Source organism: Pleurodeles waltl, chromosome 1_2 (assembly GCF_031143425.1).
Source record: "Pleurodeles waltl isolate 20211129_DDA chromosome 1_2, aPleWal1.hap1.20221129, whole genome shotgun sequence".
Lineage (NCBI taxonomy): Eukaryota > Metazoa > Chordata > Amphibia > Caudata > Salamandridae > Pleurodeles > Pleurodeles waltl.
In genome coordinates this window covers 1,314,338,254-1,314,365,506 of record NC_090437.1, presented here as the reverse complement: position 1 = coordinate 1,314,365,506, position 27,253 = coordinate 1,314,338,254, and the positions used below count along the sequence as shown (strand labels likewise).

The 27,253-nt window shown below is 47.9% G+C and overlaps 1 protein-coding gene across 1 annotated transcript in view; it reads left to right on the top strand.

Annotated features, from left to right (window-relative positions):
- FBXO41 (F-box protein 41) overlaps nt 1–27,253 on the top strand; it is a 437,558-nt gene that overhangs the window by 383,306 nt on the left and 26,999 nt on the right. The window contains exon 8 of the mRNA XM_069205615.1: nt 779–931. Within this exon, the coding sequence (XP_069061716.1) occupies nt 779–931 (153 nt within the window). The remainder of the gene's footprint in view (nt 1–778; nt 932–27,253) is intronic.

Sequence of the window (27,253 nt, the reverse complement as noted above, 5' to 3'; positions counted from 1 at the left end):
GCCCTCTGTTAATGAGGGTATACCCACAAAAAGCTATTACTAACACAATCACATACACATAGCTCCTGCCAAACCTACTCCTTTGCCATGGTGCCAGCTCCTTCTTCATAACCCTGCCCACAGAAGCAGTAGCCCACACAGGGGACGCACCTAAACTGCTGCCTCCACCTTCAGGAGCTAAACTGTACCAAACCTATGAGGCGGGTTCCAAAAAGCTGACCCTGTCTACCTGCTCTTGGATGGCCTCCCATGGCAAGCGAAAACCAGGTATAAGGTGAACACCATGGACAAGTTCATGATTGACCTTTCAGTTAGTCCAGTTCCCTGACCATGCCGACCACCTCTCCTCAACACCCTAAGGGCATTGCCAACTTTACAATTCTGCAGAAAGGAAAGAGCTGTGGTATACATGTGAAGAGCACCAGCACACTAGAATGGTTCCTGGAAAAAGTTTACTGCTCCAGTCGTCATTTTATTTTGAAAGTAAAAGTGGATGCATAAAACGCCACCAAGAGCTGTGGTGTTTTTGAGATGACTCCCTTGCCTCATCTGAACATCTAACTGTACTAAATAGAACACTGCACGTGAAATGCTCAGTATGTCACATGAAGAAGGCAAGAGACACAGACACAGATGAAGGACCACTAACATCACATTACCACAGCTGTGTTGCCCTAGGCAGTCCTGCTGGTGACATCTTGATCCTCTTGCGTGTCCCACTGAGCCAGGACATAGGTATTGCCTCACATGGGCTGATGTTTTTTTCATCTTCTTGCAGGGGCAGCCTAGAAGCTGGACTGGAGTCATTGCTGAAGGCCACCGGAGGCAACCTGCTTATCCTTCGCGTATCGCACTGCCCCAACATTCTGACAGACCGCTCCCTCTGGTTGGCTAGCTGCTACTGCCGCGCATTGCAAGCTGTCACCTACCGGTATGTGATGCACTATCAGTGTCTATAGTCCTTCTGGATACCTGGATTTGTTGACTAGGATCACCCCAAAAGTCAAAAGCCTTCCCTGATCTATATTCATATAGTAATACGAACACTACCTCTTTTCACTGATTGGATTCAAATGCCAGCCCTTTTTGTTAAAATGACATTGTGCCTCCTGTTACTTTAGCAGCAACTGTGGTCGAGAGCCTTGAGCCTCCTGGTTGCTGTTAGTTTGAATCCATGAATCAGCCTTTCATCGTCTCTTTCCCTGAGTCTAAGTGGCAAAGAAAGACCAGTGTCTCCACCATTCCAGGTTACTTACCAGAATTGTTCAGGGTGCATGTCGGGTGTCTGCCTCAAGGTTTTGATGCAGCTCATCTGTGTACATATTCCCAGTGCTCCTGTGAGGGACAAGGCAGAAATGAGCAGGAGAGTGGATCCCCCTCTCACCCTCTCACCTGCCTATTAAGAAAGGGATTCAATTTTCAATTTTCTCTGCCTGGGCTTTATCATTCTCAGAATGGTGGAACTTACAAGAAGAGGACATAGATGGGTTCCCTTGGCATGCACCCCTGACTCCTAATTAGAGTGCATGCCAATGGCACCACCGTGATCGATGAAAGTTTGAAAGTAAGGAGGCCTGTGCCCCTCATGGGATGTTTTGTTCAGTTAATGGCATTTTGAGTGGATTATAAGGAGCTGACTGGTCTTTAGGGAAGTGGGACATATTCCGATAGGCAGTTGCCTCTCAAAGTGCGGACAGAAATACTCAATCCCATATCAGAAATTTCACTCACTAATGAGCAATTTGTCTGTGATCAGCTGCCACTATTAATTAAAATCAGTTGGTACATTTTGTCACCCACGTCTCCATGCACTGCCTTGCTTTCTAGCCCACTCCTCACCCCGGAGTGAGTGGCCAACTGAGGGAAGGGATTCATTCACAGGGACAACTGTAAATAAGAGGTGAATGACTTCTCTATATACTTCACTTGCCTTTCTTTAGGGGCAGCACTACACACAGCCTAGTGGGGTGGGATCAATGCAACTTTCCCTATACACTGAGTGAGCAGGATGTGGGTGTGATTGGCTCGCTGGATGGATAGGCATGACTGAAGTTCCTTGTCCTGGAATGTTCTAGTTAGTGGGAGTTTACAATCTGAAGGAATAGGACGCCTCTGGAGAAGCTGCTGTATTGACCCCTGGCAACCATAGCATCTTGAGACATTGAAGAGCTATTTAGGTAGCCCCCGCTTGCTCCTCACTCTCTAGAACATGCGCTCCTGGAGCCGTCCATTGCAATGGGTGGAGCGGGCTGGGTCTAGGCGGAGCATGGCCTATGGAGGAGCAGTGGAGAATCCTACATCAGCCGGCAAGTAAGGTCACAATAGTAAGAATACTCACGCGGTGGGTGGTCTAGAAATCAGGCCACTCCCCTCCAATGTAATTTTTGAGGCTGGATTCAGAATCAAAATCTAGCTAACCATATCTCTAGATATATCCTACAACAGGATACTTTTCAGGTCCTGAGTTGGGGGTCAAGAAGGGAAAGTCAGGTATCATTGTACTCTCACAGTTCTGGTACTGTCCACCCCACAATGCTGCTGTTATCCCTGCAGGCACAAGAGGATCCCACTATGGGCGGCACAAGTCACACCAAGAGACTGGACAGCCTGATGTTAAAAGTCATAGATCTAAGCTTATAAATAATTCTCAGTCACCCTATCATTTATGTTAGCAGGGTGGCGAGAGTCTGGTGTGTGCTACTCTATGGACCCAAAATCGTTTCTCTGAAGTTTGAGTAAGTGCTACATTTCTCATGCGAGAGAAAAAAGGACCATAGAAATGTACCTGCTTTGAAGGATCATGGTGCTTGGAATCTGATTCTGTGTTTATTTGTTGAAGTTGCATCAGTTTCTGGATTTCATAAGTTCAAGTGAAAGCACTGAGAATCACAGCTGGTAGAGTGTGGAAGAGTTTATGCTGTACACATCATACACTGCTCAGACTAGAGCGATCACTACGGTTACACCTCACAGACTGCACCTCCTTGTGGTCATCTATTGCCATAAGAAACACAACCCTACCTGGCTTCATTGTACTAGGGTGGTAGGTACATGATGGCACAAAAGGCTACAGCGATGAAGAGCTACAGGAGATGCCAATCAAAAACAAATGAAACAATTGAGTCTTTCTTAATTGTCTCTGCTGGGAAACGATTCAAGACTGTTATTGATGAAGGCTAAAGATTTTGGTGGCCAAAGGCCAGAGATATTCCTAGCACAATACTTGGCATGTCAAGAGTGAATATTACTGGTCATAGCAACGTTTCAAGATGAATCCTTTTGCAAACTCAAGTTAGGTAGCCCGACAGGCTGTCCCCTGGCAAGGGCTTGACAGTAATGCAAGCCAGGTGGGATTGGGAGCATAAAAGCAGACAATAACTCAGAATAGAGGCAACAGGATGGCAGTATGTCACACTCAAACTTGCTGCTGCATTCAGACTCACAAAATAGTATTCACACCTAATAATAGCCTAAAAATGACTTGCGTTTGCAAGATGGAACTTAAGCGAAATGTGATATGTGGTCTTTATCGGTCGAAGTAAACCTCAGTGGTACTGACAGCCCAGAACTAGTCTGGTTCTGCGAGGTTCCATATTAAGGGCCAAATCAAGAGTACAACTGAAAAAGAATTGAGCCAGAGGTACAAGAGTGGAGACCATAGGTAAAGGTAAAGTTAGACTTTTGGTCTAAGTTTAGATCAAAAGTCTTACTTTATGACTTTTCAGTATTCAAAATGGTAAGTTATGAGAAGTATCCTTACGTCCGCACTGGGGGCGGAGATCAGCCTGAGTGCAGAGATTCCACTCCAGGTGTGGACGTAACAATACTGCTCGTAACTTACCTTTGTGAATACCGAAAGTCGTAAACTTAGACTTTTGGTATAAGTTTCAGGGGCGGCTCCTCCTCAATGGCGGATGAGAGTCGCCCCATTGACTGAGAGCCAGCAGCAGAAATATAAAACAATATTTGAATATTGTTTTATTTTTCTGCTGCTGGCTCAGCCAGCAGGTGCAGGGAGGGGTGGAGTGGGGCCACGGGAGGTGGGAGGGGTGATGAATTGTGTGCACTAAGTGCGCATGTGTGTTTGGACAGCCTACAGCATACAGCATTCTCCAGCCTGTGCATACAGCCCGGCTGGAGAAACTGCACAGGCCCCAGTGCTGTGTCTGATCCAGTCCTTGTGCTGCTTACATGCTGTGTATGCTGGGGAGCCTCTTCTGGTGTCCCAACAGAAAAGGAGGACGAGCGAGGTGGCAGAAGAGGGCGGCGGCGAACAGTGCATTTTTTATATTTTATTTCATTTATACCCCGTCTCAGTCATCCCTCCACCGCTCCCCTTAATATCTGCAGTAGCGGCCACTGCTAAATTTACCTTTGAGAATCAGGCCTCAAGTATTTATTTATTTAGTTCTTAAAATAATGTTTAAACAACAAATACCCTGAGTTATGACTGCAGATGCTCCTCAGATAAAGCTGTACTCTTAAATGGAAAAGCTGCTGCAGAACTCCAGATCTCCTGGCTGCTCCACTGAGGTGACTTGTTTAACGGCTTAGTTACCTTGATGTACAAATATCTTGGATAATTCATTGATAGTGACAAACATTGCGGGAGGACAAAATTGGAGGACAAAAAGAGCTGTAAATAACAAGCTTTAACAAAACCAATAGCTCTCTCCTTTTAGACCTATTGGTTCTGTCAATGTTTGTTTTGCCAATGCTGCACAACATCGAAAAAAAGATTTAGTGGTGCAGTATGTCTAAAAAAAAGAACACAAAAGCGTAATGATGTGCACGTGCGTGTGTGCATGTACATGTCATGACACTACAGCAGCCCAGTGTGGTGACATGTATAAATTAAAAAAAAAAATTAAACGAGCGTGAAATCACTTTTATAAAACAAAGCTTTGCCTGGAAGCAAATGGCAGCTCCTGGTCTCTCCCAAAATAAAAAAAAAAAAAAAAAAAAAAATATATATATATATATATATATATTTTTTTTTTTTTATTTAGAATATATATTTATATATACAGAGAGAGAGAGAGAGAGAGAGAGAGAAAGAGCAGCTTCCTTGCATATATATATATATATATATATATATATATATATATATATATACACACACACACATACACACACAAACACATATATATGCAAAAAAGAGAAGGGAAGCTGCTCTCTGTTTTAAGCTACAGAACTATCCAGGGTTCCCTGCTTCCTCTTTTGGGTGTGTGTATATGTGTTTATGTATATAAATATATATATATATATATAGAGAGAGAGAGCGAGAGAGAGAGAGAGAGAGAAAGAGAGAGAGAGAAAGATAGATAGATAGATAGATAGATAGATAGATAGATAGATAGATAGATAGATAGATAGATAGATAGATAGATAGATAGAGAGGTGACTTCAACAGGAGGGGTGGCTATGCAAAGGAGGAGCGATGGGGAGAAGACAACATAGGGGAGCCACAAAGGAGCTTGAGGTGAGAGGAGATGTAACTAAATAAAATGAAAAAGGTGGGGGTTGGGGAAGCAATGTATGAGGTGGGGTGAGTGGAGGAGGGAACAATACAGAGGTGGGGAAGCAGAACACAAGGGAGAGAGCAAGAGAAGACATACACTTTCATGGAGATCTAAACAAAAAAAGAAGTTGCTTGAAAAAGAGCAATGGAAGGATAGTAAAGAAGCTGTGCTCCAGAGGAGGGACAAACACAAGAAGAGAAAGGAAAGTCATCGAATAAGTAACAAGAAAATGAGTGAAAAGAAAACCAGCCAGTAGTAAGCAATAGACATAAAACATTTTGTACTGTCCAGAAAAGGATGGATAAGGTAAAAGCGAATAGGGACAAACTAAAAAGAGGAGGGGAGATTAGGAAGATTCCGCCTTCCAAACAAGGACTGACAAAGCCTGTAGGTCTCACCTTCAGGACTTATTGGCTTTGCCAGTAAATGTTAGGCATGCTGCACAGCATCCCTGAAGCTGTGCAGCATGGCTAGAAAATTAAAGAATTGGAAAAAAAACCTTTGATGTGGATAGCTACATCATTTTACAGGCACTTACACCACATAAGCATTTTATTTCAATAATTTTTAGTTACCAATCCAAATGGGATCAGTAACTAAAAAGAAAAAAAAACACCAGGAAGCGGCGCAGAGGCAAAATGGGGGATGTGGGCATGCAGGGAAGCATAAGGGGATATGTTGGAGCGGAGGGAAGCAACACGGGGAACAGAACCAAATCAAATCAAATCAAATCATTAGCATTTATAAAGCGCGCTACTCACCCGTGCGGGTCTCAAGGCGCTACGGACAAAGGGGGTGGTTATCGCTGCTCGAACAGCCAGGTCTTTAGGAGTCTCCGGAAAGCGGAGTGGTCCTGGGTGGTCCTGAGGCTGGTGGGGAGGGAGTTCCAGGTCTTGGCCGCCAGGATGGAGAAAGATCTCCCACCCGCCGTGGAGCGTCGGATACGAGGGACGGCGGCGAGTGCGAGGCCAGAGGAGCGGAGGGGGCGGGTGGGGACGTAGAAGTTGAGGCGTCTGTTGAGGTATTCCGGTCCCTTGTCGTGAAGGGCTTTGTGTGCGTGGGTGAGAAGTCGGAAGGTGATCCTTTTGCTGACTGGGAGCCAATGCAGGTGTCTCAGGTGTGCGGAGATGTGGCTGCTGCGGGGTACGTCGAGGATGAGGCGGGCCGAGGCGTTTTGAATGCGTTGTAGGCGATTTTGGAGTTTGGCTGTGGTCCCGGCGTAGAGGGTGTTGCCGTAGTCCAGGCGGCTCGTGACGAGGGCGTGGGTCACGGTTTTTCTGGTGTCGGCGGGGATCCAGTGGAAGATCTTGCGGAGGGTGAGGAAGCAGGTGGAGGACACGGCGTTGACTTGCTTGGTCATGGTGAGAAGAGGGTCCAAGATGAAGCCGAGGTTGCGGGCGTGGTCTGCGGGGGTCGGTGCGGTGCCGAGGGCCGTGGGCCACCAGGAGTCGTCCCAGGCGGACGGGGTGTTGCCGAGGATGAGGACTTCAGTTTTTTCAGAGTTCAGCTTTAGGCGGCTGAGCCTCATCCAATCTGCGACGTCCTTCATACCCTCTTGTAGGTTGGTCTTGGCGCTGGCGGGGTCCTTGGTGAGGGAGAGTATAAGTTGGGTGTCGTCGGCGTAGCAGGTGATGATGATGTCGTGCTTGCGTACGATGTTGGCGAGGGGGCTCATGTAGACATTGAAGAGTGTCGGGCTGAGTGATGAGCCTTGAGGTACGCCGCAGATGATCTCAGTGGGTTCTGAGCGAAACGGAGGGAGGTAGACTCCCTGGGAGAGGTTTGCGAGGAAGGAGGCGATCCAGTCCAGGGCCTGGTCTTGGATCCCGGTGGAGCAGAGGCGGGTGATTAGGGTGCGGCGACAGACGGTGTCAAAGGCAGCCGAGAGGTCGAGAAGAATGAGGGCTACTGTTTCACCGTTGTCCATCAGGGTTCTGATGTCGTCTGTGACTGAGATGAGGGCGGTTTCAGTGCTGTGGTTGGTTCGGAATCCGGTCTGTGAGGGGTCGAGCAGGTTGTTGTCTTCCAGGAAGGTGGTCAGCTGTTTGTTGACGGTCTTCTCTATTACTTTGGCTGGGAAAGGCAGAAGGGAGATGGGGCGGAAGTTTTTCAGGTCGCTCGGGTCAGCCGTAGGTTTCTTTAGTAGGGCGTTGACTTCGGCGTGTTTCCAGCATTCGGGGAAAGTAGCAGAAGAAAAAGAAGAGTTGATGATGGTCTGGAGGTGCGGGGCGATGATGTCGTCGGCTTTGTTAAAGATGAAGTGCGGGCAGGGGTCCGAAGGTGCGCCGGAGTGGATAGAGTTCATGATGGATTTGGTTTCTTCCGTGCTGATGTGGGTCCAGTTGTTGAGGGTGATGGTCGGGGATGTGGGTTCTGTGGTGTTTGGTTGGGTCTGGTGTCCGAAGCTGTCGTGGAGGTCGCTGATCTTGCGATGGAAGAAAGTGGCGAGGGATTTGCATAGATCCTGTGAGGGCGTGACGGCGTTGACGCTGGGATTGGAGAACTCCTTGATGATGCTGAAGAGTTCTCTGCTGTTGTGGCTGTTTTTGTCCAGTCTGTCGGTGAAAAAATTCCTTTTGGCAGCGCGGATCAGGTGGTGGTGTTCGCGGGTAGCGTTCTTGAGGGCGGTCATGTGGTCAGCGGTGCGGTCCTTGCGCCAGGCTTTCTCAAGTGCGCGACAAGTTTTCTTTGATTCTTTGAGGGTGTCAGAGAACCAGAGGGGTTTCTTGGTGTTGTTCTGTCGCTGCGAGCGTTTGAGGGAGCAAGGTTGTCTGCGCAGTTGGAGATCCAGTTTGTGAGGTTGAGGGCTGCGTCGTTGGGGTCGGTAGTGAGGGTGGGTTGGTTGGCGGCGAGTGCGGAGAAGAGTTGCTCTTCAGGGATCTTGTTCCACTGTCGGCGAGGGATGGGTTGAGTGCGGAGGTGGCGGGTCTCGCGTCGGAATGTGAAGTGGACGCAGCTGTGGTCGGTCCAATGTAGGGCGGAGGCGTGGCTGAAGAAGACGTGTTTGCTGGCGGAGAAGATAGGGTCGAGTGTGTGTCCGGCGATGTGGGTGGCAGTGTTCACCAGTTGTTTGAGGCCGAGGTTGGCGAGGTTGTCGAGCAGGATGGTGGTGTTGGGGTCGTTGTTTTGTTCCAGATGGAAGTTGAGGTCGCCTAGGAGGATGTAGTCCGGTGAGGCGAGGGCGTGCGGGGAGATGAAGTCGGCGATGGCTTCGCTGAAAGGGGCGCGAGGTCCGGGAGGACGGTAGACAAGGGATCCTCTGAGGGTGGTCCTCGGGTCGGTGCGAATCTGAAAATGCAGGTGTTCAGCGGCGAGAGGGGAGTCTTCAGTGGAGGTGGTGACGCTGATGGAGTCTTTGAAGACGATGGCGATACCTCCTCCTACTTGGTTGGTGCGGTCTTTCCTGGAGATCTTGTAGCCTTCGGGGATGGCGGTGGCGATGTCTGGAGCAGAGGAGGCGTTCATCCAGGTCTCCGTGATGAAGGCGACGTCCGGTGCTGTGGAGTCTAGGAGGTCCCAGAGTTCAACGGCGTGTTTGTGAACGGAGCGAGCGTTGACTAGGATGCACTTGAGGTGGTTGATGGCGCGTGGGCTTGTGGTCGTAGTTGTTGCGTGGTGGAAGATGCGTTTGCAGGAGTTGCAGGCGAAGGGTCCATGGGTGCGTTTGGGGTGAGCTTGGAAGCAGGTGTTGGAGCGTCCTGGGTTGAGGGCATGGAGGGTGGTGGGGTCGTAGCGGATCAGCGGGGCTTGGGAGAGCTGGGGACCAGGGGTCGTGGCGCTGGGCGCGGGCCAGGCGCGGGCCAGGCGCGGGCCAGGCGCGGACGGGCGCAGACGGGCTTGCCTCTGGCACGCCTCCGGCGCGCCAGCGGCGCACCCGCTGCGCAGACGCGCAGCGGACGCCATATGAGGTAGGAGGGGGGGGAGGGGTCAGCTGGGGGCGAATGGGAGCTGGGGGGCGGGGGCGTGCAGGAGGTCGCGGCGGGAAAACGCGAGGGAGGGGGGGACAGGTAGAGTGAGAAGAGCTGGGGGAGGGGGGTTTAAGGGTGGAGGGGGGAGAGTGTTAGGAGGTTTAGGAGATTAGGGAGAAAGATAGGTGTAGGGTTGTGAAGATAGGGGAGGGGGGGTTGTAGAGGTGGGTGAGGGTGAGAGGTAGAGTGAGGGGATAGGAAGATAGGTAATAGAGGGGGTGGCGGGAGGGGGGGAGAGATAGAGAAATAGGTAGAGAGAAAAGGTAGATAGAGAAATCGATAGATAGGGAAAAAGATAGAGAGATAGGAAGATAGGAGGAGGTGGAGAGTGAGGGAGTTGGATAGTGGGATAGAGAGATGGAGAGATAGGTAGATAGGAGGAGTGAGGGAGGTAGAAAGTGAACGGGTTAGATAGGGGAGATAGATGGGGATGCGAGTGGGGGAGGGGGATGAGGCAGGAGCAGGAGGGCAGGCGCGGGGAGAAGAGGACGGAGGAGGCAGAAGAGCCGAAGGCAGAAGACAAGAAGACAAGAAGAACAGAAGAACAGAAGAAAAGAAGAACAGAAGAAAAGAAGAACAGAAGACCGGAAGGACTGAAGACCGGAAGAACAGAAGAAACACAGAAGAACACAGAAGAACAGAGAGGAATACAGAAGAACACCGAGGAAGACAGAAGAACAGAGAAGAATACAGAAGAACACAGAGGAAGACAGAAGAACACAGAGGAAGAAAGGAGAACACCGAGGAAGACAGAAGAACACAGAGGAAGACAGAAGAACACAGAGGAAGACAGAAGAACACCGAGGAAGACAGAAGAAGACAGAGGAAGACAGAAGAAGACAGAGGAACACAGAAGAACACAGAAGAACACGGAGGAAGATACAAAAAACGAAGAGACAGAGTGCAGAAGACCACAGCAGAAGATGAGGAAGAAGAGAAGAGGAGAGAAGACGGGGAGAAGAGAAGTACAGAAGAAGAATACAGACGAGGAGAGAGGAGGAAGAACAGAGAAGAAGAAAAGAGGAAAAGAAGCAGGAGAGAGGGTGAGTAGCGCGGGGCAGAACGAGGGGCTGGGAGGTGGGGGGTACTTACTGTGAGGTGGGTCTCAGGAACTCAGGAACCTGGAGGAGCTGCAGCGGCAGGGGGAGCGACCTACCCTTGGGTATTACCAATATTGTGGCGGCAAAGAAGGACATGGTGAGACAAAGCAGCACAAGGGAGCATAGAAGCACATGGTGAGACAGAGCAACAGAGGGACACAGAAGCACACAATGAGTCAGATCAACACAGAGATGGGGAAAGCAACACAGGGGATGTGAACCAGTGCTTAATTTGTGCTTGTTGTTTCCGGTGCGGAGCACAGCACTTATTTTTCAGGGCCGGCGCTTAATTCTTCTGCCTCAAGCATTTGCTGCGAGCAAAATACACACATGGAAAGATGAAGGTATGGAAAAGTGAAAAAGCGTCAGAATAAGAGAAAGCAGAAAGCTGCGAGAGTGAGCTAAAGGGGCAGGGAGTGGCTGTACATGGATTAAAGAGGCCTGAGATGGCTTCAGGATTACGCTGCCTCAGTATTCCGTGCTCCCACATTTAACTGCAGCAGTCGCATGTTTAAGAGGGGTGCTTTGAGCTCTGGCACGTTTTTATTTACAAATTAAGCACTGATGTGAGCAACATGGGAGGGGCAGAGAAGCACACATCAAGACAAAGCAACATGGCGATTCAGGGGGGTTGGGCAGCAGCACAGAAGATCAAGACAGCACAATGCCAAGACGGGGAGAGCAGGGAAGCACACAGCAAGAGAAAGTAAACTGGAAATGAGAGAACACAAAAACACACAGCAAGACAGAGCATCACGGAGACTGAGGCAGAGAAGCACACAGCGAGATAGACTGTGAGACGGGGGACAGAGAAGCACACAAGGGAGGCACCTGGAAAACACGCACAGTCTTGTAGAGTGCTTAACTAAAACTAAAAAAAAGTTGTACCAAAACAAACCAGCGGTGTAAGGACACAGTAATGCATCCATGCTACAGGAGAAGGACAAACTCACGAAGGGGAAGGAAAGGCCACACAAGCCATCAAAAAAAAGAAATGCCTAAACAAGAGTGACAATGAGGCTTAAACAATGGGTGTGCTCTAAGCCCACTGTAATATAACAAAATGTCTTCCAAAAAATTGAGCATGCCCTGTTTTAGAAGTGAAAATGGTAAATCAAAAACAAATATAAAAAAAAAAAAAGAAAACAAATGCTTGTAGATGGTGTCACACTGCCATCTACAGGGTAAACCGAAAATAAACGTTGGATAAAAATAATTAAATTTTATTGAATGTGTTTGCGCCGCAATTTAAGTAAACATAGGGAGCAGTAATTAATTTCCCCCAGATTAATCTCACAAAATTAATTCCAAAGCAATTGATAGGCCTAAGATTCACACATGGCACCCTCCGCTGATATATGCTAAATGATGTAGGCTACAGGATTAATCCCAGAGGAATTGTATATGGGGCAGGAAGGAGATTACATTTTGGGTTAGTCGCCGGTTTGATCGGCGTATAATTTCTGTTTATGACATTCAGCAGACACTGCCTCTGGCTGATGGAATTTGGATAACATGTAACGACTTCTTATAAAGCAGAGATGTATATATGCTATCATGCCAAATATGTATGAAATGTGTTGGTTTCAACAAATGTTAGACATTACTTTTACCCTACTTGCTAGTACCAGAGAGCTATAAATGAATACTTCAAATATTAGCAGAATGCATGAGTTACTCTGACCTGTAAGCATTCTGGGGGTCATTCCGACCCTGGCGGTCATAGACCGCCAGGGCCGGGGACCGCGGATGCACCGCCAACAGGCTGGCGGTGCATCCAGGCCAATTCTGACCGCAGGCGGTAAAGCTGTGGTCAGAAAAGGGAAACCGGCGGTTTCCCGCCGGTTTTCCCCTGGCCTGAGGAATCCTCCATGGCGGCGCTGCAGGCAGCGCCGCCATGGGGATTCCGACCCCCTTCCCGCCAGCCTGGTTCTGGCGGTTTTGACCGCCAGAACCTTGCTGGCAGGAACGGGTGTCGTGGGGCCCCCTAACAGGGCCCCACATAGATTTTCAGTGTCTGCATAGCAGACACTGAAAATCGCGACGGGTGCAACTGCACCCGTCGCACCCCTTCCACTCCGCCGGCTCCATTCAGAGCCGGATTCCTCGTGGAAGGGGGTTTCCCGCTGGGCGGGCGGGCGGCCTTCTGGCAGTCGCCCGCCAGCCCAGCGGGAAACTCAGAATGACCGCCGCGGTCATTTGACCGCGGTGCGGTCATTCGGCGGCTCCCGCCGGGCGTGCGGTTACCGCCGCCGGCGGGAGTCAGAATGACCCCCTCTGTGTCTAACAAGAGCCAAGTGCTTGGAAACTTCAGATAGATGAACATTTCTTTCCATTCTATTTTATCATCTGGTCACATGGCGCCACCTTGTGCTTATTTTGTATAATACATGAAGGCCAGATGCGGCGTCTCTGCCAAATGCTAGGTAAATAAGTCTCTCAGTTTTCAGTTTTTACAGATTTTTACAGACGAATCAGACAGAAAACAATGTGTTTCCTGACTATATTTATTTTTAAAAGTGGAAACATGCAGAAAATTGTGCTTTGTGTGGGTGACTATCCTAGCTGTCCTTCATTAATTTTAGGTCAACAGATGAGCAGATAGACATCACGAGCAGTTAAAACAAGCCAAGATTTCCTTTCTTACAGGCATATGATACCATCTATTTGTATATTATGCTAATATTTATCTGTGAGTGTTGTGTTTTGTTATATTTTGCTGCTTAATTTGCTAAAACATGACATGCATCAAAGTTTGAGTGTGGATATATATTAGTTTACAAATTCATTTATTCTCAAAACACCAAATAAATATGGATAAATACCAATAAATACAGATGGAAATGTGAAAAAATAAGTACCATAAAATCGAGAGCGCTGATAATAAACAGCACACATTGGTGAGGGAGCAGTCACATTAAATAGGTGTATTTTAATAATAATGACGTTCTTGTTCCCATACCACTAGGCCTGGCCTGTGTTCTTCTCTATTTTTGTTACCAGTATGTTCTGGACTTGAAGCAGGTTTTTAAGCTTCAGATGCCAGTGTGGTCTGAAACTAAAGAAGGCAAGAGGAAACCATGGTTAATGGTCTAGTGAGCTAGAGTAGGGTCACCAGCAGATGCTGTGATCCCATAAAAACGTGGAAGAGTGAACTCATAGTGAAAGTTGAGTGAACCTTGCCCTCTAATCTGTGGTTATGGGGATCTGACCATGTTTGGGACATAACTGCCAAGTTTCCCATGGCCATGCCCAATGTGCTGCTCCATTTCAGGTTTCTTTCTTTGAATTGTGGGACTTCTAGTCTTGTTTTTGAATGCAATTAACAAGACTACAAGTCCCAGAATTCATAGAAAAAACCTGGACGGGAGCAGCACATCACTCATGGACCTGGGAAACTTGGCAGGGCATATAGGAGCAGTGAAGGTGCAAGGCAGCTCCAATTTCGGAAATGCAGTTTCAACCTCTTTCCGAGACCTACAGAGGCATGTCCAAGGGGATGCCAGGACCAGGTCTCCCAGAGAAATGCGGTGATCTGATGGCACCACTGAGGTGTGTGCTAGGCAGGAGCAGTGGTGTGGAAGAGGGTTGGCAGATTCTGAAACAGAATCCAAACATCAGGGAAAGGAAACAGACAGTACCCACCTGATAACCACAGCAGGAGCTGGAAGGCAGATGTATACAGAGGGCATGTGCTGAAGGTGACTGCACAGGCCTCTGGTGAGAATACAAGGCCCACAATGAGCTGGCGGCTGCAGTACTCCAGTTTGCTGAGTACCTGAGGTCAGATGGGCGCTTTAGCAGCAAGGAAGCTGATTTTGTAGATGTTGAGTTAGTTGGCAATGTGTAGAGGTCATAAGTGAAGATATAACCTTGAGGCGTCCTGCTTGAGTTTGTCATCAACCAGATGTTGGGGAGTGGTGAGACTGGAAACAGACTAGGACCACCATTGATGCCAGTTCATGAAATGGGGTACATCACTTCAGCCTTGGTTGCACTCAACATGGGCTAGTGGCCCTCAATCACACAGCACATGGAGGAGAGGCATCAATGAGACACTCTAAAGCAACCCACACACAAAAGAGATGATGGTTTCATATAGGTGATAGCCGAATGGTAGCAGTGTCCAGATTATTTTCAGGTAAGAGGCCCTAGGAAAGAGTGGTGTTATCAGAGAGGTGAGCAGAGAGGTCTAAAGTAAGGAGATGACCAGAGATGACCAGAGATGTTTTGAAGGTGTGACGAAACAGATCAGACCTGTGACAAAGGTGTTGGCAGGCGAGTGAGAATTACAATGACACTGCACATCTGCATACATTTCATATACATTATAAATGTACATACCATTAGTTTTTTCTTTGTATACTGCAGACATGATTCTCTTACGGCAGATTCACAAAAGTACGTATTGCCTCTGCCTCCACTCCTCCCCCACCACCTTGCTCTGACAGTTTGCTACAATGTCTTCTGTGCTGTAATTAACAGGTCGCTCAGCGGGTCTGGGAGATACCAGCAGTGATAGAGACAAAAAAGCACAAGCTCTTGTGAGGACGTTTCTCGCGCTCCTTTGAAGTGAGAATTAGGTCGCCTGATTTCAGAAGACGCAGAGATAAATGCTCCAGCTGCTTTCATTTGCATATTTATGGCAGTCAGTAATCTGAGCCTGATTTCATGTCATTCTGAGATAATTGGATTGCTTCTAAAGTTATGACGTGAGGCTGTCTGCCTCCCCTTGCCGACAACAAGACCGCTATATTCCCCCTGTTGAGTTGTGGTTTAGAAAATGGCTGCTTTTCCAATATAGAGGTCAGACCTTGTGACTTGTTCCATCTTGCCACCTTCCATTACATTATAAGTAGCTTTACACATCAAAACAACTTAAAGAATAATTAAAAATCTCCCCCACCCCTGACTACCTATCAACATTTGCCTAAGAGCTGCACCAATTAGTCTTCACGGCACTCCCTCAACATTGAACATTCCTATTGGGATCTATTGTCTCTCTGCACAGGCATGGCCACTCATCATTCTTCTGACCTAAGTGTCTCTTGGTTAACGGGTTGACAATTATTGCGATAACTGGCCAGATCCTGCGTTCCTAATCCTAACAACTGTCCCCAAATGTCCAAAACATTCCTCTTCCTGATGTTGTATCTGGCTTGGTGGCAACCTCCTCTTGTGAAACATTTCTAATAACCTTGCCGTTGTTGTGCACCATGAATATTGACCCAAGAATAGAGATGGGAAACACTATTGAAGATAAATTATTAAAAAAAAATATTGGCAGGTAAGTAAGTCTAAATTGCCTATGTCTAGCTCCACATATATTTATCTACATGGTAAATATATCTTCAGGGTGCATAGTTGTGGAGTTAGGATTAATAAATCTATTCACCTCTATACACACTAACTTGTCCCTCGATATTTTGTCCTCAATATTCTTCTATCACAATATTTTGGGGGCTGATATTCAGTGCTACAATCCTTGTCGTAGCCTACTGCATGTCTGTCATTTCAAGCTCCTTTCTGATAAAACACAGGTGCCCTCCATCCTGTCTGAAGACCCCAGGGAATCTAAAGTGATTAGATTGTGCAAGATGGAAGCAACATGTTCATCCTTAGAAGAAGCATTGCCCCACCCCATTGCAGTCAACCACTTACACTGTTGAGTAGGTTCTCATTATCCTAATGAGACTACTGGATTCGGGCAGGAGAATCCCTTGTATTGCGGGGGACTGAGCCTGATCCCACACCAGGTGACACCTGTCGGCCTAATCTGGGTTTTGTTGATAACTAGCAGTGCCTCATCTCCACCCAAGAGCAGGGATGATTGGCGAACCGGGCGCATGACACAAATGACTCCTCAGGGAAATCGTGGTCACTCAGCTCTCATCTGTTTCTCTCAGTTACATTAGTCTCACATATGCAAGGACAATCAGAGGCAGAGTATAGTTCAACAAGGTTTATTGAAGTAACTGCATTTTAGATAATAAAGCATGTATTGCAATAACTAGGACGATGAAGCATGACAGGATAAAAAATGTCACAAGGAGAGTAAATCACAAAAATAACACAACCATGTTGTCACTACAGTTTTTAAGAATAGTTCCTACCTAGACTATGTTAGAGCACAGCATGTTAAGCTCTAATTCTGCCCTTCAGGTTCCCCTGGGAAGACATCATCCCTCATACTTGAGCAAGAGGCCTGTAGTCTACATAAGCAGCTGCAGCGAAGCACTCAGCAATCAGCATACTGTCGTGGTCATTTGGGTGGAATCTCCCTCTATCGTACATGGGTCAAAGTAGTGTTTTTATATAAAACAGCTGATGTTCCAAGAAAGATCCCCACATAAGAGTGTGTATGTTTCTGTGGACATTGGAGACAAAGCATACCACTTTTTCTGGCAACCTATCTTACTGCATCCTTCAGAAAAGCACAGAGTGAAAGAAATGTCTTGTTTAAGAACTTGTTGCTGACCTAGGCGAAGAACAGATAGACAGAGAAAATAAAACAAGACCGCAATTGTGGCTACTGCTAAAATAATATAACGAAGCTAGACTGAAAAATATCTAGGTTAAAGTGCACAGCGTCAGGCCTAGTTTGCTAAAATAACGTGTCTAAAACTATAGCTAAAATGGCTACACCACAACACAATTGAAATCTTTCTTCCACATTCCCTTTCCCCAGTCATCCCCGTCATCCCCATCCAAGGAGAGAAAACCAAATCCCTAGCTATGCACCCCTCCCACCATCCTATGCTGTTGGACCTGGCCCTTTTTATAGAGTCATCCCCAGACCTTTTGCATTCCTCCCCCTATTCTTTTCTGACCCTTGTTGTTGGCGTTAGGACTCTGGGCACTTTACCACTGCTGATCAGTGCTACAGTGCATGTGCTCTTCCTCCTAAACTAAACTTGGTATGATTGGCTTACACCTGATTGGCACCTTTAAATTACCAGTGTTAGAAATGGAGTCTTTGGTTGGGAGTCAGGTTACACCCTGTCCAGGCAAGAACCCTCACTCTAGTTAGGGTAAAGGAGAATCATCCTCAGTTAATCCTCGCTCACCCCCTTGGTAGCTTGGAATGAGCAGACAGGCTTAACTCCAGAAGCAATGTGTAAAGTATTTGTACTAACACACACAGTAAACCAGTGAAAACACTACAAAATGACACAACACAGGTTTAGAAAAATAGATAATATTTATCTAAACAAAGCAAGACCAAAACAACAGAAATCCAACATACACAAGTCAAGATATGTATTTTTTTAAAAGAATAAGAGTTTTAATCCTTAGAAAACAGGGAGAAAGCTGTTATTGCACAAAAGTACCTGGGTAGCATCAAAATAAAGCTGCACCGGGGAGCATGTGTCGAAAAAAGGCGAGTAGGCATCAATTTCTCACTTGCAAGCGAGACCGTGAGTCAGTCCTCCTCTGGTCAGGTCGGTATGCGTAGTTTCTTCTTTCCTGCAAGAGAGCGATGCATCGATCCCAGACAGGCACCTCGGGTCCGGGCATGCTTTGCATTGATTTTCTGCACCCAGCGATGTTGTGTTGAAATCCGGTCGCACGGTGTCAAGAAACCATGCTGAGCAGGGCTTGCGTCGTTAACAGCAGCCGCTGCAGGAGTTGCACGTCATTGCTCCCAGCTGCGATGCAGGTGGAGCGTCGATTTTATCCAGATGGCCAGCGGAGTGTCTTTTATCAGCTGCGGGGCGGGTGGTACGTCGAAGGTTTCCACGCATGGCGGTCTTTGCGTGGATTTCTATCCTTTTCGACGAGCTGCACCTTTCAAGGGCCCAGAGACAGGTTAGGGCACCACTTGGCAGGCAGGACTCTCAGCAGAAAGCCCAGGTGCTGTCAGAGGGAAGTCTTTGTAGTCCCTTAGACTTCAACAAGAGGAGGCAAGCTCAGTTCAAGCCCTTGGAGATTCTTCACTTGTGGGAAGTCACGCAAAAGTCAGTCTTTGTCCTCTCTCAGGCAGATGCAGCTACTGCAGGCCAACCCAGCAAAGCACAGTCACAGGCAAAAGGGCAATACTCCTCCTCCAGCTTCACCAGCTCTTCTACCGGGCAGAGGCTCCAGAAGTAATCTGATTTTCGGGGGTTTTGGCCCCCTCTTCTTATACCCCTTTCTGCCTTTGAAGTAGGCCTACTTCAAAGAGAAGTCTCTGTTGTTTTCAAGATCCTGCCTTGCCCAGGCCAGACCCCAGACACACACCAGCATTGTGTGAGGGCAGGCACAGCCCTTTCAGGTGTAAGTGACCACTCCCACGTGGCCCATCAGAATATGCAGGCTAGACCCCAGCTCCCTCAGTGTTACTGTCTAGAGGAGAGGTGCAAACAGTCCAACTGTCAAACTGACCCAGACAGGGAATCCACAAACAGGCAGAGTCACAGAATGGTTTACGCAAGAAATGCCTACTTTCTAAAAGTGACATTTTCAAACACATAATCTAAAAATAACTTCACTAAAAGATGTATTTTTAAATTGTGAGTTCAGAGACCCTAAACTCCAAGTTTCTATCTGCTCCCAAAGGGAATCTGAACTTTGATAATATTTAAAGGCAGCCCCAATGTTAACCTATGAGAGAGATAGGCCTTGCACAGTGAAAACCGAATTTGTCAGTATTTCAGTGTCAGAACATATAAAACACATTGGTATATGTCCTAGCTTAAACATACACTGCACCCGGCCCTTCGGGCAACCTAGTGCCTACCTTAGGGGTGCCTTACATGTAAGAAAAGGAAAGCCTGGCAAGTGGGTACACTTGCTCAGTCTAATTGGCAGTTTAAAAATGCACACACAGACACTGCAGTGGCAGGTCTGAGCCCTGTTTGCAGGGCTACCGATGTGGGTGGCACAACCAGTGCTGCAGGCCCACTAGTAGACTGTGATTTACAGACCCTGGGCACCTCTAGTGGACTGTACTAGGTAAATCAAATATGCCAATCATGGAAAACCAATTACACATACATTTTACATAGAGAGCATATGCACTTTACACTGGTTAGTAGTGGTAAAGTGCTCAGAGTCCTAAAGGCGACAAAAACAGGTCAGAAAAAATAGGAGAAAGGAGGAAAAAAGATTGGGGATGACCCTGCAAAAAGGACCAAGTCCAACAACCGGTAAGTCCCTGGTACAGTAGTATCCGTATACCCAGTGCCTTTAAATTAAATGCTACTAGTGGGCCTGCAGCGCTGCTTGCACCACCCACAGAAGTAGCCTTTCAAACCTGCCTCAGGCCTGCTAGCGCAGGGCCTGCATGTGCAGTTTACTGCCACAGAGACGGGGAATCTAAATTTACTTGCCAGGCCAGGAAATCCCCTTTTACTACAGATAGGTCACCCCTAAGGTCGTCCCTAGCCAGCCCTATGGGCAGGGTGCCATGTATGTAAAAGGCAGGACATGTGCCCAGGTGTGTGGCCTTTCCTGATAGTGACAAACAGCCTATTTGGTTTCTCACTGCTGCGAGTGCTGCCTTACTCAAAGGATTGCATTGGAACTGCCCTACCTTATGTCTAGGGGTTATTGTCTGATCTATGAGGGGTAGCGTAGTCATGTTTGGTATGGTTGTAATAGTTGTGAGAAATGCTGCCTACTGGTGTAGGTGGATTTTTTATTATCTATACATAGAAATGCCACTTCTAGAGAGTGGTCATTACTCCGCACGTATGATTCTGGTGTTTTGCAGATTGACTCCAATTCACGTCTGGACCAGAGGGACAGTTGGGCTTGTGCATACTTTTTAGACAGCCTGTACAGAGGGAGGGTGGAGGTGTCACAGAGGTGCATCTACATATTGAGTGGTCTTCCTGGGCTGAGAGAAGGGGAGGCAGGACACACTTGCATCTGTAAAGGCTGGCCTCACACAAAGGGCTCATTTACCCCCCACTGATGTCTGGAGCCTGTGTTGGAGAAGCGAAGGGACACTCCTATAACCAGTTAGAACTTGTTGGAACCTCTCTGCCCTTTTGTGTCAAGCATGAGGCAGAGACTGAGTATAAGTATAGGGGATTATTCCCCATCAAGAGAGACACTAATGGACACTAATGGACTACTGAACTGGACACATGATGCTGCTGGAGGGACTACCAGGAACCACCTTTTGACTGCTGCTGTTGTGCTGATCTGTGACCTGCTGGGTCACTAGGAGGAACTGCCACTGCCTGCAACCCTCTGTGCTGGCCTACTTGCTTGAGTCGGCCGCCCTGTGCCCCATTCTGCTGTCTCCAGGGCTGTGTGCTGTAGCCCCTGTTCCTCTGCAATTTCATTTCTGAAAGCACTGAAAGGGTGCTTGATTTGCAGTTGTCCCAGCGCAAGAAGCACTTCTTGTTAATTATGGTTCTGGCATAGGAAAAGTGTCCCCGTATGGTGATGGATATGCTCACCCATCCTTGATGCCGGAGTAGTGAGGAAACGCCCATCAGCAGACTCTGGGCAGCGTGAACCAGCGTGCTTTCATTAGTGCCCCCGGGGTGAGGAGTGCTGTCAGGAGTGCCTCCGGGGCAGGTATCTGCTTCAGTGGGAATCACCGCGACGGCCCAGGACAACGGAAGAGATGCACTCACGTACCATGTCGGGTGTGGGTGCCTCGGCCTGAAGGAGAAGAGGCCCAGCAGGGCCAGGCCAAGTTGCCCGGGAGGCCCTGAAGGGCCCTGGGCGTAAGTCCTCCAGCGCGAGCGGCTGGAAGAATCCCATCGGCTGAGGCAGGTAAGCGGTCCTGCCAGCCAAGCAGGGGGCTCTGTGCCCCTAGAACCAGGAGACTCACCCCCCCTAGCCAGCCCCCTCTGATGAGGAACCAGTCCGATTGCAGCTGTGCCATTAAAACGTAGGCGGCTGCCCTTATTCCTGCCAGTATTCGGCTCTGCCACAAGGAGGCCTCCCGGTGGGCTAGGGGATCACAGGTGCCACCCCTTTTGAGTCAGAGGCACTAGACCGGGGCTTTGGTCTTTGGAGATACCCTGCACCTACTCACCCTCGCAAGACAGCTGGGAGACCTCAACAGAGGCCCCGTCAAGCGAAGGGAAACACCCCCCCCAAGTACCTCTAATTGTCCCAGAACATTTTACCCATGTAGGAAACATTTAAGAAGTCTATCTTTGTGTTTCCCTTATTATGCCTACATGATGATGTCTGGACATATATAGTGATACTTCTCATTTGCTTAGTGCAGTGTTGGTAACAATGCAACCTGACTACTACTTATGTTGAGGGCCAACCAGTAACCTATGTGTTTTATCATGACTACTGTTGGTTTTCACAGAGTAATAGTACCCGAGTAATGTTCTGACAACTGCTTGTGTAGCAGGGTATTACTGATACATGTTTGGTGTGGTCATGTTGTGCAATACAGTTTATTTTTATATAACTTGGTGTTGTGTTTCCTTTGTGGTGAGGATAGTGCGTCACATGTTGTATGTGCTGTACAAACGCTTTACACATTGCCTCTGGGATAGGCCTGACTGTTTGTGCCAAGCTACCCAGGGGGTGATCAGGGGTTATCTTTGGTGTGTAACCCCCTCACCCTGACTAGAATAGGTGGGTTCTGCCTGGCTTAGGTGTATACCCTAGCCAACCAGAAACTCCATTTCTAACATATGCCTTCACCCACATCATTCACTCCAAATGATTGGTTACATGTAGGTATGGTCTGAGGACATTTGACTCAAAAACTCAGTCATTAGATGGTTCTATATCCCTGCACATTGGCCTGGCCAGTGAGGTTCATTATACTTTTATGAATGAACCCTAGGTTTCTCTGAAAGAAAAAACTGAATATGTAATCTAGTGAACATTTTCAATATGATTAAGAAAATCCTGCCCGGGTCTTCCAAGCTTGGATGATGGGGTTGTAAACTATATTTCCCCACCATCCTCTCACATCAGAGTATTGCCTTCTACTGGTCAATTCACCTTACTCAAATGTTTTTATACTGAAAAGGAGTGAAAAATGAGTTCTGCTTTCATTCAACATCTTTTTACAGTGCCTGGACATGAAATCTTCCAAAGTGTTTTTAGTTTGGATACAACTCATTAAGACAAGAAGCAACAAGAGGCCAATGGGCATATCTAGGGAAATAGCCTGCTGGTTCTGGCCACCATGATTCAAAGGTGGAAGACAAACAAGGCATTTAACATCTGAACTGGTCCAACTGGCCCATTTATCCTTCTGTCAGGTGTCCTCTTGCTGACGTAAGCGCAAGGTTGGAGTCGAAGACCCATCTCGACGGTGAGATATCTTCCCCCAGGTTTTGTGGTGCATTAAGCGGTACAAAGTCTGATGAAACTGAAAACAATCAGGGCCCATCTGGTGACCATGACTCCCATGATCTAGGAAACTATAGTCAATTGGGGAACCACAAGTTTCGAGAACAGGAAATGTTTTGCTTAGTAGCGTTCATAGGGGCAACAGTAAAGCCCCTGAAGAAGCTTAACTACTAAATAAAAACTTGCCACTGGCTGTAGATGAGCTTTTTGACCTCATATGTCACCTTCCATTTTTAGCAGATCCAGGTTTGGTCCTCCAATAGTTTCTTGTCCCTCTTCCATCCTGTACCACTTGCATTAATCAATCAATCAGGGAATTTGTAAAGTGCACTACTCACCTGTGAGGGTGTCAAGGCTCTGAGGAAGGAGAGGGGATGTGGTTACTGCTCGAACAGCCAAGTCTTGAGATGTCTCCTGAAGGTTAGGAGGTCCTTGGTCTGACGCAGGTGGGTGGGAAGAGTGTTCCACTTCTTGGCGGTGAAGTGCGAGAATGATCTGCCGCCGGTGGTTGTTCTGTGGATGCGTGAGACGGTAGCGAGGGCAAGGTCGGAGGAGCATAGCTGTCTGGTCGTGGTGTAGAAGGAGAGCCGTCTGTTGAGGTATTTTGGTCCGGTGTTGTGCAGTGCCTTGTGAGCGTGGGTGAGGCTCAATATCCATTGCAGGAAGGCACTGCCGCACATATTCTTGTGTGTGAGAAAGTAGCCTCTTTCTAGCCTTGTTACCCCCACTTTTGGCCTGTTTGTGAGTATATGTCATGGTGTTTTCACTGTCTCACTGGGATCCTGCTAGCCAGGGCCCAGTGCTCATAGTGAAAACCCTATGTTTTCAGTATGTTTGTTATGTGTCACTGGGACCCTGCTAGCCAGGACCCCAGTGCTCATACGTTTGTGGCCTATATGTATGTGTTCCCTGTGTGATGCCTAACTGTCTCACTGAGGCTCTGCTAACCAGAACCTCAGTGGTTATGCTCTCTCTGCTTTCCAAATCTGTCACTAACAGGCTAGTGACTAAATTTACCAATTCACATTGGAATACTGGTACACCCATATAATTCCCAAGTATATGGTACTGAGGTACCCAGGGTATTGGGGTTCCAGGAGATCCCTATGGGCTGCAGCATTTCTTTTGCCACCCATAGGGAGCTATGACAATTCTTACACAGGCCTGCCACTGCAGCCTGAGTGAAATAACGTCCACATTATTTCCCAGCCATTTACCACTGCACTTATGTAACTTATAAGTCACCTATATGTCTAACCTTCACATGGTGAAGGTTGGGTGCAAAAGTACTTAGTGTGTGTGCACCCTGGCACTAGCCAAGGTGCCCCCACATCGTTCAGGGCAAATTCCCCGGACTTTGTGAGTGCGGGGACACCATTACACACGTGCACTGTACATAGGTCACTACCTATGTACAGCCTCACAATGGTAACTTCGAACATGGTCATGTAGCATGTCTAAGATCATAGAATTGTCACCCAAATGCCATTCTGGCATTGGGGGGACAATTCCATGATCCCCGGGTCTCTAGCACAGAACCCGGGTACTGCCAAACTGCCTTTTCAGGGTTTGCACTGCAGCTGCTGCTGCTGCCAACCCCTCAGACAGATTTATGCCCCCCTGGGGTCCAGGCAGCCCTGACCCAAGAAGGAAGAACAAAGGATTTCCTCTGAGAGAGGGTGTTACACCCTCTCCCTTTGGAAATAGGTGTGAGGGCTGGGGAGGAGTAGCCTCCTCCAGCCTCTGGAAATGCTTTGATGAACACAGATGGTGCCCATCTCTGTATAAGCCAGTCTACACCGGTTTAGGGATCCCCCAGCCGTGCTCTGGCGTGAAACTGGACAAAGGAAAGGGGAGTGACCACCCCCTGACCTGCACCTCCCAGGGGAGGTGCCCAGAGCTCCTACAGTGTATCGCAAACCTCTGCCATCTTGGAAACAGAGGTGTCTGTGGCACATTGGACTGCTCTGAGTGGCCAGTGCCAGCAGGTGACGTCAGAGGCTCCTTCTGATAGGCTCTTACCTCTCTTGGTAGCCAATCCTCCTTCCTAGGTAGCCAAACCTCCTTTTCTGGCTATTTAGGGTATCTGCTTTGGGGAATTCTTCAGATAACGAATGCAAGAGCTCATCAGAGTTCTTCTGCATCTCCCTCTTCACCTTCTGCCAAAGGATCAACTGCTGACTGCTCAGGACGCATGCAAACCGTAACAAAGTAGCAAGACGACTACTAGCAACCTTGTATCGCTTCATCCCGCCGGCTTTCTCAACTGTTTCCAGGTGGTGCATGCTCTGGGGGTAGCCTGCCTCCTCTCTGCACCAGGAGCTCTGAAAAAATCTCCTGTGGGTCGACGGAATCTTCCCCCTGCAACCGCAGGCACTAAAAGACTGAATCACTGGTCCTCTGGGTCCCCTCTCAGCACGACGAGCTTGGTCCCTGGAACTCAGCAACTCTGTCCAAGTGACTCCCACAGTCCAGTGACTCTTCAGTCCAAGTTTGGTGGAGGTAAGTCCTTGCCTCCCCACGCTAGACTGCATTGCTGGGTACCACATGATTTGCAGCTGCTCCGGCTCCTGTGCACTCTTCCAGGATTTCCTTTGTGCACAGCCAAGCCTGGGTCCCCGACACTCCTTCCTGCAGTGCACAACCTTCTGAGTTGTCCTCCGGCGTGTGGGACTCCCTTTTGTGTCTTCGGGTGGACTCCAGTTCACTTTTCTTCTAAGTGCCTGTTCAGGTACTTCTGCGGGTGCTGCCTGCTTCTGTGAGGGCTCCCTGATTTGCTGGGCGCCCCCTCTGTCTCCTCCTCCAAGTGGCAACATCCTGGTCCCTCCTGGGCCACAGCAGCATCCAAAAACCCTTACCGTGACTCTTGCAGCTAGCAAGGCTTGTTTGCAGTCTTTCTGCGTGCTAACACCTCTGCAAGCTTCATCGCGACGTGGGACATCCATCTTCCAAAGGGGAAGTTCCTAGTCCTCTTCTTTCTTGCAGAACTCCAAGCTTCTTCCAACAGGTGGCAGCTTCCTTGCACCCTCAGCTGGCATTTCCTGGGCTCCTGCCCACTCTCGACACTGTCGCGACTATTGGACTTGGTCCCCTTGTCTTACAGATACTCAGGTCCGGAAATCCACTGTTGGTGCATTGCTGGTGTTTGTTCTTCCTGCAGAATCCCCCTATCACGACTTCATTGCTTTCTGGGGGTAGTAGGTGCACTTTACACCTACCTTTCAGGGTCTTGGGGTGGGCTATTTTTCTAACCCTCACTGTTTTCTTACAGTCCCAGCGACCCTCTACAAGCTCACATAGGTTTGGGGTACATTCGTGGTTCGCATTCCACTTTTGGAGTATATGGTTTGTGTAGCCCCTATACCTATGTGCTCCTATTGCAATCTACTGTAACTTTACACTGCTTGCATTACTTTTCTTGTTATTACCTGCATAATTTTGGTTTGTGTACATATATATGTTGTGTATATATCTTATCCTCATACTGAGGGTACTCTCTGAGATACTTTTGGCATATTGTCATAAAAATAAAGTACCTTTATTTTTAGTACTTCTGTATATTGTTTTTTCTTATGATATTGTGCATATGACACCAGTGGTATAGTAGGAGCTTTACATGTCTCCTAGTTCAGCCTAAGCTGCTTTGCCATAGCTACCTTCTATCAGCCTAAGCTGCTAGAAACACCTCTTCTACACTAATAAGGGATAACTGGACCTGGCATAAGGTGTAAGTACCTCTGGTACCAACTACAAGCCAGGCCAGCCTCTTACATTGTATCACGAACTTATGCAAGAAACCATAACTTCTACTAGTTTATTCTTTGTAATGTGCAACAAGTGACACAGGTCCAGCTTCTAGGTGCAGCACACAATAAACAAGCACAGATAGTTGTAACAAGTGTCCGTAAGCATTGAGTAAACGGCTTGGGGAGGTGGGGGGTGAAAAGGTAAGGGAGGACAGAGAGTGTGGACATGGCAGGCAGAGCCTTGGTAGAGTCAGTTGAGATGCATGGGAAGAAGAAAGGAAATGGGGAACAGCATTATGCGTGAAAAGGAAAGGTGGGAGGGAAGACAAATTTGTGAATCTGGCTCCAGGTGCAGGCAAATTAGTCTAGAAGGCCACCAAGTTTGCTGGTCGAGCAGGAATTGTTTCCATTTTTTTTGTCTTAAACCTGGAGAGGTTGCTCCTCAGTTTGAAGTCTATGTCCAGGATCACCAACATTATGCCAAGAATGTCCATGGTTACCCTAATGTAGAGGCGGTTACCATAAAGACTATCATAATGTCAGGAATGGCCATCAGAACCACGATTTTGCTAAGGAAAGCTATCATTGTATTTGCAATACATTTGTGTAGCGCTTCATAACCAATGTGAGACACCAAAGCACTTTGT